Source organism: Macrotis lagotis, chromosome 7 (assembly GCF_037893015.1).
Source record: "Macrotis lagotis isolate mMagLag1 chromosome 7, bilby.v1.9.chrom.fasta, whole genome shotgun sequence".
NCBI classification, from domain to species: domain Eukaryota; kingdom Metazoa; phylum Chordata; class Mammalia; order Peramelemorphia; family Peramelidae; genus Macrotis; species Macrotis lagotis.
The window spans coordinates 130,567,639-130,580,499 of NC_133664.1; the positions used below are offsets into that span (position 1 = coordinate 130,567,639).

The 12,861-nt window shown below is 35.7% G+C and overlaps 1 protein-coding gene across 4 annotated transcripts in view; it reads right to left on the reverse strand.

The window, feature by feature from the left end:
• Positions 1-12,861, reverse strand: part of PTPRZ1 (protein tyrosine phosphatase receptor type Z1) — a 242,516-nt gene that overhangs the window by 171,467 nt on the left and 58,188 nt on the right. For all 4 annotated transcript variants that reach the window (XM_074193814.1, XM_074193813.1, XM_074193816.1 and 1 more), the window contains exon 2: positions 6,621-6,686. In XM_074193814.1, coding sequence (XP_074049915.1) covers positions 6,621-6,686 — 66 coding nt within the window. The remainder of the gene's footprint in view (positions 1-6,620; positions 6,687-12,861) is intronic.

The window sequence follows — 12,861 nt, forward strand, 5'->3', positions numbered from 1 at the left end:
TTGTTAGTTTGTCACTGATGGGACTTGTCATTTTGCACAAGAAAGTAGACAGTGAAGCTAGATCCAGACTTTCCATGCCTTCTGGTCCAGTCTTTCTTGCTTGAAAGTAGGGGTTCTTCCTTAAGAATTTGCCAACTAATTCGTCACACTGAAAACATTCAAATTCAAGAAAGAATCCAAAACTAGATTTCAAAAAACATGAAATTAGGCAATGTAAAATGATAGGCAGAATGAAAATAAACAACTCAAATGAGGGATGGTTGAGACCTCATTACCTGAGATATTTTATAGCTAATGTCATTTGTTGCTATGAATAGGAACAAATGAAATAACATAAATCTGGGCAAATCTCTTAATTTTGGAGTCTTAGTTTTCTCATTGGCAAAATGATGGGGTTGGACAACAGAATCTCTAAATTTCCTTCCAGCACTAAAATTGTGTGGCTTCATGACATTTTTTTTAACCAGACAATTGATTTTATCTGTATAAAGAGCTTCTAAAGAGGAATCTCTGTACACATATAGACTGACGCCTGTTCTCATATTTATAATCTTAAAAGAGTTGCCTAGGATCCTACAGGGTTAAGTAAATTTTCCAGAGTTATAAAAGCAGTTTGTCAGAGGCAGGATTTTGAAGCAAAGTGAGTTTTTTAACCACCATGCATGCTATACACACAAATACATACATACATGCACACACACATGTACCTATACATATATGTAGGTATAACCTAGTGGACAAATATGCATGTTCATATACACAGAGACATACACATACATACACATGTGTAAGTATATGTTCATACAGACACCTCCACACACATATATATTTATTAATATTTTTGTTTTACATTATTTTCAATTCAAATATATCCCTCTTCTTCCCCTATCCAGTGAGGCAAAAGGAAGCACAATATACAAAAGGAAAAAAAAAGTTCAGTAAAATTAACAATCAATCTGACCTCTGCAAAGAAAGGAGGTAGCATTTTAATGCTGCTTTGACTATTTTATTACTAAGATATAGAAGGTATGATGTTACCCATGCACAAAATCCCAAGGCATCTATTATATATTGTGCATTTCTGGTTACTATGACTCATGGAAGTCATATATTTCATTTTTTTAAAGTTTTTGAGAATGGCAGTAAAAATGATCAAGCAGTTGGAGAGGCCTCCATATGGGCTAGAGACTAAAAATATATCAGAGTTCTACTTTTGGGAAAAAAGGTTAAAAACATAATTAAAATTTATAAAATATGAATACATATAAATTAAAAAAGAATACAATTTTTGCTAACCAAATATTAGAACAGGAAAATCCTTCAACATAATTATTTTAAAATAAAATAAAAGCAAATATTACTTTAAAAAGCTAGCAATAAAGACATAGAGTATGTTATGGCCTAGATATTTCTTCATATGTAAAATGAGTGGTTTGGAACAATGCTATCTAAAGTCCCTTCAAATTATTTAATGTTCTGTGCTACCATGAACTTAAGTAAATGCAGAATCAAATGCTTTTTTCCTAAAAACTGTTTCTTGCAGATTTATTAAGAATTGATAAAATTTCAGAGCTTAAATCATGCATTATCTTTAAAATTAGACTGGCATAGAATCTCTGCACTGATCATGAGTTATTTGAAGAAATTCTTGTACATTATGCCCTTGTAACTCCCACTAATTCAGACTATAAAAATAAGGAATACAAAATACGGCAATGAAAAATTTCATCATGTACCCAACATTAATAATAAAAATAATCAAGTGGCAAAATGACATAGGGAAAGTAAATTCAAGAAATAGCAGAGTACATTGAAAAACAAGTGATCTATGGCATGGTATTTAGAAATCTGAACTAATATTCCTTGTGCCACATGGGGTCACAGCTAGATTGGTAAATTAAGACTAGATTGTTGTTGTTCATTCTTCATTTTCAAAGAGAACCAAAGCAATATCTTGCTTTGTGGTGAATTGGATATAAGTGACACAGAGCTACACAAAGTCATCAGCCTCACTTTCTCTTCCTGAGTCATTAAAGTCCACTGGCAAGACAAAAGTCAGGATGACCACTGATGTCCCAAGATACAGTGGATGATGACCTTGGTGTCTTTGTTACTGGACCAGGTTCTCAGAACCCTATGGTGTCTGATCCAACTGTCTTGGTGGCCATTGAAGCAAATTGTTCTCATTTGCCCATTCCATTGGTGGAAGTCTTCACATGCTCTCCCTGACTCACAGGGAGAGTTGGGTGAAGGTGGAGATGAAAGGTGGATGGAGCAACCCTGAAACGGGTTTGGCAGTCCTTACACCAGAGGTACCCTAAACATTCCTTACCCATAAGACTAGATTGATGAGCTTAGAAATTGTGTGACCTTGCAAGTTTCACTAAATAATGTCTGAAAACAATTCACACTCCTGACTTAGTACTCAACTTAGCATATACCACATTGTCATGAGCTACTGGCTAACCGAAACCCTCTATCTAGTCCAGCAGGAAATCTCAGGACTATCTCACCAACATGATTATTCTCTCATCTCAACTCCAAGGCTTGTTCTTGCTGTCCTTTCTCACAATGCTTTTCTCACTTCCTAATCAATAATGTAAAGTTTCACTTCAAGTAGGAAAGCAAGTAGTATGCATACAACAGACATTAATCTGGGAGACAAGTTCGTGGGGACAATAAACCAACAGGTAGAGAAAGGTTTAGTTTAAAGCCTTGGGAATTCCTTTTGATGTTGATTTGTACCTATAATGCTTTTCTGTTCTATTTTATAAGACTGAACTATAGTGTTTTCTTTACTCCTTTCTCTTGTACCTGTGAGAAACTATCAGGTAGTACATAAAACTGGACTAAAGTTAAAAAGACTTTGGAAATTCTATCTTAGATATTTTTAAGGGGCAACCAGGAGGTATAGTGGCTAGAATGCTGGTCCTGTAGTCAGAAAAATATGGGTTAAAACCCAGTTTCAGATACTGGCTATATGATCCTGGGTGAGTCACTCCACTTCTATTTGTCTCAGTTTCCTCATCTGTAAAATGGTGATAATAATAATAATGACAGCTACTACCTAAAGTTATGAGGATCAAATAAGATAATTGTAAAGTACCTATTTATATCATAAGTAATATAAATGTTATCTATTATTATTATTTAACATTATTATAAAATTGAGGGATTTGAACTCTTATGACCTCAAGGTCCTTTATAACTCTAAATCCATGATCCTGATATTGATGTCTATTTACTCTACCTTTACAGATCTGTGTTTTTGAACCCCACCTGATAAACTGACCCTATTTTCTAAAGTTAGTATTTTGCCTTTATATAAGCCATTTCATACTCACTCCAGCCATTACACCCTCTTTGGGTTTCCCTCCCCTAAAAAAAAAAGCAAGAATCACTTGTTTTTTGTGATATTGACTGTCGATGGATATAGTACATTACCTTTGTGGTCTCCTACTTCTCTTCCCTGACCCTAAATTCTAACTGTGTTTTTTTTGCTCAGTTTTATATTTATATATATATATATATATATATATATATATATATATATATATATATATATCTCATATGTCCATACTCTACAGTTTATATATCAATACAAACCCAAACAGTAGGATTCAGTGGAAAGTAGTATAGGTACTTCCCCTGACACAGATGTTTCACAAATATTTGTTAATTAACTTTTTTTGATTTTAACATTTCATTTGTTTTCCAATTATATACAATAGTAATATGTACCCATTATTTTTTACAAGACTCTGAATTCCACAAATTTTCCCCCCTCTCCTCTCTTCCTTCCCCCTCAAGGCTGTCTGACAGTTTCTACATTGTTTCCATGCCATACATTAATGTGAATTGAATGTTATAAGAGCAAACATAAGAATAAACACAAACCCCTTCCCCCCCCCCCACCCAAGAAGATGGGAAACCTCCAGAATAGAGAGAGAGAAAAAAATGTACTTTAATCTGTGTTCAGATTTCAATGGCTCTGTCTCTGGGGTGAGTTGCTTTCCCTGTCATAAGTCCACCAAAGAAGTTGCTTCAATATTTTCCCCACAGTTGCTATTACTAGCTGTACCTCCCTCTATTCCTCCCCACTTTCATTTATTTTATTTTCTCTCTTCTTTCATCTTGGCCCTGTCCAAAAGTGTGTTGCATCTGAGTACCCTTTCCCTCAATCTTCCCTCTCTTCTATCACCTATGGCCCCCTTCCCTCCCCCATTCCCTCCCATCCCGTCCCTTTCCTCCCATCCTTCTCCAGGGCAAGACAGATTTCCTCACCCTATTAAGTGTGTATGTCATTTCCTCCCTGAGCCATTTCTGATGAGAATGAAGGCTCACTCATTTCCCCTTGTCTCCCCCCACCCCGTTGAAAAGGCTTTTTTCTTGACTCTTATGTGAAATCTCTCAGCTTCTTCTTCATCTCCTTTTCCTTCCTCCCAGTACTTTCCCCAATCGCCCATTGACTCCATCCCTTTACCACATCATACTGTTATATTCAGCTCCTTCTTGTGTCCTATCTATCTATCTATCTATCTATCTATCTATCTATCTATCTATCTATCTATCTATCTATCATCTATCCTCCTTCTAACAGCTCTTATAAATGCGAAAGTTCATATGAGTTATCAATATCTTCTTCCTGTGCAGGAATAGAAACAGTTCAACATCATCAAGTTCCTCATAGTTAGTTCCTCTCTTCCACACTCTCTATGGTTCACCAGAGTCCTATACTTGGAGATTAAACTTTCTGTCCAGCTCTGGTTGTTTCAATAGGAAAGTTTGAAAGTCCCCTGTTTCTTTGAAAATCCATCTTTCCCCCCCAAAAAAGAATGTTCAGGTTAGCTGGGTAGTTGATTCTCAGTTGTAAACCAAGATCTTTTGCCTTCCAGAATATCATATCCCAATCCCTACCAGCCCTAAATGTAGATGCTGCCAGATCCTGTGTAATCCTGACAATGGAGCCTCGGTAGTTGAATTATCTGTTTCTGGCAGCTTTTAGAATTTTCTCTTTGATTTGGGAGTTTTGGAATTTGGCTATAATATTCCTGGAAGTTTTTCTTTTGGGATCCCTTTCAGGGGGTGACCAGTAAATTCTCTCGATTTCTATTTTACATTCAGCTTCTAGGATCTCAGGGAGATTTTGCTGTATTATTTCTTGAAAAATGAATTCTAGGCTCTTCTTCTGGTTGTGGCTTTCAGATTGTCCAATAATTTTCAAATTATTTTTTTTCTGAATCTGTTTTCAAGGTCAGTTGCTTTTCCAATGAGATATTTCACATTTTCTTCTAATTTTTGGCTTTTTTAAGAAGTTTTATTTCTTCCTGCTTTCTTGCAAAGTCATCAGTTTCCTTTAGTTCCATTTTGCATTTGAAGGAGTTATTTTCTTCAGAGAGCTTTTTGATCTCCTTTTCCAGCTGGCCAATTCTGCTTTTTAAGGCATTCTTCTCCTCATCGGCCTTTTGTTTTGCTTTTTTCCATTAGGCCTAAACTGGTTTTAAGATATTATTTTCTTCAGTATGTTTTTGTATATCTTTCACCAAGCTTTTGATTTTGTTTTCATGATTATTCTACATCTCTCTCATTTCTCCTCCCAATTTTTCCTCCACCTCCCTTAATTGCTTTTCAAAGTCTTTTTTGAGCTCATCCACAGTCTGATTCCATTTTCTGTTTCTCTTGGAGGTTTTGGATATGGAAACTTTGATTTTGTCATCATCTGACTATGTGTTTTGATCTTCCATTGGACTGAAATAATTCTCTATGGTCAGATCATTCTTTTTCTGTTGTTTACACATTTCCTCAATCCAAGACTAGTTTACAGCACTTCCAAGGTTTTGGGTTTTTTTTTTTTGGGGGGGGGAACTCCACCAGGACCTTTATTCCTCCAAGGTCTTATGCTCTCTAGCCCATGCTTTGATATAAGTAGATGATCACAGAGCTGCCCTCCACCCTGAGGCTATAAGGCAGGATCCAGCTATGTTAGTATGGAAACCCAAACTGCAACTTGGGTCTGAGTGTAGGCAAACAGCAGGGTCCTACCCCAGGGAGAGCAGAGAAATCTCTGCAGACTTCCTTTACTGTCTCTGGGGGTGCAGGCCGCTTTCTCCCGATTCCCACTGCAGGGTCTTGCGGCTGGTGCTCCTCACTCCACACTCACCCAGGTGCAGCAGAGTTCTCTCACCGCCCCTTCAGGCTGTTGCAGGTGATCTCCGGGCTGTGCTGTGGCTTTTTTTTCCAACCCCAGTCCTGGTGAAGCATACCTTTCCCGTGGAACTTCTAAGCTATCTTGGACTGGGAAAATGGATGACTCAGTCTTTTTATGAGTCCTGCCCTGCTAAATTTTGGCTAGAGCCATCTTTGTTTGTCTTTTTGGGGGGTTAGAGTTGTTGGCGAATGCTGCCTTCATGCTGCCATCTTGGCTCCGCCCCTCTAATTAATTTTTTAAAAGGTTATCTATTTAGTCCTATTTATTTAGTAAAACTTTTATATCTGATATTCAATTTACTCTATAGAAACAAATGAAAACAGATTATAATATCAAACTCCCACATTCAGCATAATAACTTAATGCAAAGACTTTTAAAAATGGCTTCATTTCTAAAATATATTGTACATACCTGTATAGGACCAACCAATCTCTTCCACAAGTTTCCTTTGTTGTCTGTAGTATCCATAAGCCCAATCTATAAATAAGGAAAAATATATCAGTACTGTAAAACTTCTTCTATATTGCGCTTAAGTCACACCTACCTATACCTGTTGATTTATTGTTCCCACGAACTTGTCTCCCAGATTAATGTCTGTATTGCTTCCCTACTTGAAGTGAAATTTTACATTATTGAATAGGAAGTGTGAGAAAAAGCATTTTTAAAAGGGTAGTAAGATCAAGCCTTGGAGCTGAGATGAGAGAATATTATGTTGGAGAGACAGTCCTGAGACTTCCTGCAGAGATGGGGAGTGAGGAAAGGTAGGAGAAAGATATTCATACCAGACAGAGAAAGATGTATATAGGATAAAAATGAGGGGCAGAAACTATAGTATAGTTTAAATGCAAGATAGAATATGTGAAGGCGCAAAAATGACATAAAGTTGAACAGAGAGGCTGTATATTAATTGTGAAAGGGGTTGAACACCAGGGTCAGTGATTTAAGAGTCTTCCACTATAAAATATAGTCAGATTCCTATTTGCAAAAAATCCTGGATTGAAATAGTGCATACCCTTACTATGTTCTCATCAGCCACCACTGCGAACAGAGATTTGCTTCTCCATTCCTTGGGAGATTTTGAGAGAATAATTGGATTCTCTAGAATAAGCAAGAGTTCTTAGCCTTTTTCTATGGCAAGACTATCCAACCTTACATTTAAAATTTGCTATTGAAACAACAGCCGATATAATTTGATTTGTCATTTTAGTGAGAGCTCTGTCGTGGTTCAACTTTGTTTACTAAAACATTTGGTAACTCACAGGCAGGCCACATAAAACTGCCCTGTGGGGCCACATTTTAAAAAGCTCTATTCTATGACATGGATCTCTTTGGCATCTGGTGAGACTTATAAACCAGTTTTCAGTATAATGAGAATTTCCTTCCCTACTCTTTCCTTTTTCTCCTTTCCATTAACAGGGCACTGTGAAATTGTGGTTTGGGGATGGAATTATGGGAAAAAAATAATAGAATTGGGGATGGGAGATTTGGGTCTTGACTTTGTCTCTGCCACTAATTGATTATGTGATATTGAGCATGTTATGTAATTTCTGAGTTAATTTCTTCATCTATAAAATAGAAGGGAATTACATTAGGTGAAATCTAGATGAAAGTTTCTTAGGTTTTTAAAATGATATGATTCTATGATTACCCATGTGAAATTCATCTTTGCCATCTATGAGGAGGAATAGGGCTGTACAAAAGCAGAAACTAACTTTGAAAAATCATTATTCTCTTAATATGTACATGTGGCACAATGGAGAGAGAACCAGTCCTATATTGAATCAATAAACGTTTGTTAAGAGCCTGCTATGGGTCAGGTTCTATGCTGTCTAGGGGTATAAAAAGCAGCAGAAGACAGTCCCTGCCCTCAAGGAGCTCACAGTTTAGTGTGGGGGGGGGAGGTGAGAGGCAAAGACCCTGGTCTCAAGTTGTTCATAATTTAATTAGGCAAAGAAAACTAATATAAAAATAAGGATGATTTGACAACCCATGTGATAAGAAGAACTGCAACACAAGGGCCATAAGAGATTTGAGTAGAGAGAGATCACTTCCATTTGGGTCAAGATCTAGAAGCTGGGAAAAGATAACAGCAAATGAGGTGGTCAAAATTTTATGAATCCTGACAGAGATGAAAAAAATCAATAAACCATAAAAATACACAGAAGAAAGCAAACAAAAGTTCAGAAGAGAATATGAGTAGGGCAGATTGTTACTACCATATTAAATTTAATATGTTCTTTATAATACAAACTAATACAAGTTCACAACTTCACAAACAATTCTTTTCTTCTTTGTATATTAAAAGGTTTATATCTATTGATGATTATGTTATGTAAAAAATAAAATAAAAGAAATTTAAAAAAGGAAAAGTAAAGCTTCAGGGAGAAGGTAGCATCCAAATTTGACCTTGACATGCAAGAGGGACTTTGTCCAGCAGAGATAGGGATTGGGGAAAGGTAGGAGAAAGACATTCATATCAGACAGAGAAAGATGTATATAGGATTAAAATGAGGGGCAGAAACTATAGTATAATTTAAATGCAAGATATAATATTTAAAGGTGAAAAAAATGACATAAGGCTGAACAGAGAGGTTGTATATTAATTGTGAAAGGGCTTGAACACCAGGGTCAGTGATTTAAGTTTTGTCCAGAAGTTAATAGGGAATCAGCAAAATTTGTGCAGTAGAGTTTCTCATCCATAAAGTGTATTACTATGTCAGACGTGTGGAGGAGCAGAAGGGAACTAGACAGGGCTAAACTGGAGGCAGAAGAAGCAATTAAAAGATGAGTAAAACAGTCTGGGAGAGAGGATATGAGGACCTAAAAGAGGGTCATCGAAGTGGGAGTGAAGGGAAGAACCTAAATGAAAGACAATATAGGGGAAGAAATAATCAAATTTGATAATTGATTGAATGTATGAAGTAAGGATCAAATATCATTTCAAGGTTAAAGTTTGACTAGAGGAATGTTGGTGAAAAGGAGAAGTTATGGCTTCAGAAGGGGGGAAAGACAGATGGGGAGTGGGAGAAGAAAGGGGGGAGAGCGAAATAGCTAGTGAAATTTTACACATGTTGAATTTTAAATTAGTAAGATTTCTAATTGGAAAGATCAAGAAGATTGTCAGAGCCCTGGAAAGAGACTGAGGGCATTGATATAAATTTGGAAGTCATCGTCATATGATGTTTTTTGGTCTTTTGTTCTTGAAGAAGACCATGGCATCAGGGAGGTTAAGTCATGACAAGCACATGAATTGGATTTGAGTGAAGAGGTGCTGTGCTAAGTCACTAGTCTCTCTTTATCCTCTGGAGCCATCTCTGGAGTCATCTTTATCTTCTGGAGTCCAGTGGCTAGATATGAATCAGTACGCCTGGAGATGGCAATCAGAGTTTAGTGACTTGCCCAAGGATTCACAGCTAGTAAGTGGCAAGTGATGGAGGTTGGATTTAAATTTCTCCTTACTCCAAGACCAGTGCTCTATCTAATGCAAAATCTAGCTGCCCCTTCTTCATATAAACAATTACTGAAATCACGATAAATGATCTCATCCAGGGAAAGCATGTAAAGAGAAAAGAACATCAAGAGATGAAAAAAGAAATAAACATAGGAAAGAACCTGGGAAACACGTCCTTTTAAGAGTCAGGATAAAGGAAGAAGAGTCAGTTAATAAAATGATAAGAAACCATCTGGGAAAAAGTAGGAAAAAAAACCACAGGAATATAGTATCACTGATGACAAAGGATATGAAGGTATCAAGAAGGAAGTGGTTCACTGTGTCAAATGTTACAGATCAAGGAAGTTGGGGACAGAGAAAATGATGCTGAGTAAAGAAACCAGAATCAATATAATAGAGTGCCTACTAGAATAACAAAAAGACAGTAATAACATTATGGGGGGGGTGGAGGTGATTTCATTGGTACATAGAAATTTCTCCAAGCAGACGCATTATAAGAATACAGATTAGCAGAAAATTGTAGTCTGAGAGTTGATTGTATATTTAAGTGATTTGCCTGTGTCAAAGGGTTAGTAATTGGCAAGGGGTGGAATTAAAAATTCAAGTCTTCCTGACTCTGAAACCAATTTTTCTCCCCTAGACATTGCATCTGCTAATGGCAATAATAATCACTATCAACAAAAAAATACACAGTAGAGAAAACATATAGGGCATGTTTATTATTATTTTGTAGTTAATATGCATTTTTAAAAAACCCATCCATTAGTAGAAGAGCTTACTGTTTTATGTAAATAATTTCTCTTGTTTTACTTGTCTATCTGAAAGTTTTATTTTTATTGATGGAAAATTTTGGAAAAGGAATAATGTTGATAATAAAGTGCTTCATGGAGGATTGTAAAACACTTCATATTTTCATTTGATCCTTATAATAATCATAAGGTGGACTCTACTATTATTTCCATTTTTCAGATGAGGAAACTGAGAGAGGTAAAATAATTTGCCCAGGATCATATTTGATTTAACCTCCCCCCTCCCCCAAAACCTTAGTTTGGACCTGTGATTTCACTGATAGAAGGCTTTCCCTTGAAGAAAAATTCACTCCACTCATACAACCTCAAGGTTCCTCAACAGATTATAATCTTAGAGTATTGTCCAGAGTACTAAGACATTAAGTGTGTTGCCCAGGGTCATACAGTCAGATTATATTAGGTGAGATTTGAATCCAAGACATCCTGATTGGAGACCAGTTCTCCATCCTTCATCCCTTGCCACCTCAAAAGTTTAGAATGGTTTCAGAAAAGTTGAGAAACACAGGAAAAATAACAGGATTTGAGGTTCAGAGGAATAGAGCATTGACTCTGGAGCCAAAGGGCTTGAATTCAAGTAACTCTTATGAGTTTGACCATTAGGCTCTTCATCTCTAAAATGAAGGGTTTAGAAGAGTTGACCTATGTGTCAGGTTCTAAATCTATGATTCTATGATTAATTAGTGAATCAGAGAGGAGAGTTAGGGTGTAAAAGTAAATGGATAGGCATGTAATAGAAATTACTATTGATATAGAATACTCTCTAAGAATTTGACAATGAAGTTCAGGGGAGGCCACATGATAGCTTGAGGAGAGGAGCAGGCCCTGGGGAAGATTGATTGATTGTCTTTAGAACTGGGGACAAAGAAGGCACCAGGATATTTTAAAGTTTGAGGGAAAAGACAGCAGAGAAGGAGAGATTTGTTTAAGGTCTGTGTAAGCTGACATGTTTGTCTAACAAGGAAGTAATAAGCTAACAAACTCTTTTTAGCAAAAAAAGAATAAATTTTACTGTTACAAAAAAGAGGATGCAGGTTAAAAATGCTTAGGTAATTAGAAGAAAAAAATGGAGAGAATTGAGAGAAAAGAGTCTTATCACTTTAGTTCACTGTGAGAAGGAAAGAAAAGTAGTTTTAGAAATACGAGAAATCAATAAAAGATAAATAGAAACTTTGCCAAGGCAGGTCATTTTATAAAGACTTTCCTAACAACAAAACAAAATGGTCACATTCATTAAAATGGTAACCCATGTTTTGAACAGGAAGTTCACTATAGAAAATTGAGCACCTGGAATGGCTTCTCATATTCCCCCCCCCCCCTCCAAAAATTTAAACTGGCCACTGGGTAAGCTGTTAGAGGAAAAATATTTATATTTTTGAAATTAATTTTGGAAATAACCATTTATTTTTTTCCTTTTTTGAAGAGATTATCTTTTAGTAGATACATTATACTGATTTTATTTAAATAACTACATGCAATAGGAACAATTGAAAGTCAGCTCCTGCTTTAGCCATGCCAAGACCAAGGCCTACGAGGCCGGATGAAGAATGCTGACAGAGTTCAACTTTTCGTGGTATTTGACAATGAGCATTTGTTCTTTTTCTTTTAATTACTTTTATTTTATAAGCTTTTAAAATACAGAAGTCCCAGGTGTTAGTTGCTGTCTTCACTTTCTTCCTTTATGTATTGTTCTCTTAATTGTTACTTCAGACAATCCACTGGGCATTCATATGTTAATTATATAGGTCCTGGGCGTGAGAGAGTACCCTCACTTTTAAAATTCTTCTTAGAGGTCTGATAAATAAGTAGTGATAGCTCCAATGAACAAGAAAAAAAGAAGCAAGATCCACTTTTTTTTGTTGCATTATATACTTTGAAAACCAGTAAATCCTATATAAATAGGAAAGAACCATTAAAATGTATGCACTTTTGAAAATCAGTCATTCACTAAATGCAAAATTCACCATTGACTTTTTTTGCAAAAAAATTTTAAAATAAAATATAAAATATAAAAAAATATAAAAAAACCATGTGCCAGATGTCCTTGTGATTTTTTTTAGGGATAAAATTATGACTTCTTTATTATTTTTCTGACATTTAAAACAATTAATTTCTAAGGTTAAAAAAAGCAACTTTTCAAAAAAGAGTCATAAATTTAACATCTAGCTAGTGGGAAATTATATAATCCTAAATCATGATGTCAAAGACAATTTTCCTGTATTCTTTTGATGCTACTTCTCCAAAAAAGAAACATTTGCATAAAGTTATCCCCTCTAATGTCATGAGAAATAAAGATAAATTAGATCTATTTTTGATTTAATCTGAAGTTCTTAAAAATCACCTTTCAGGCTATAGCTATATAGCTCAATATTAATAAATATATTGTTTTTAAAAT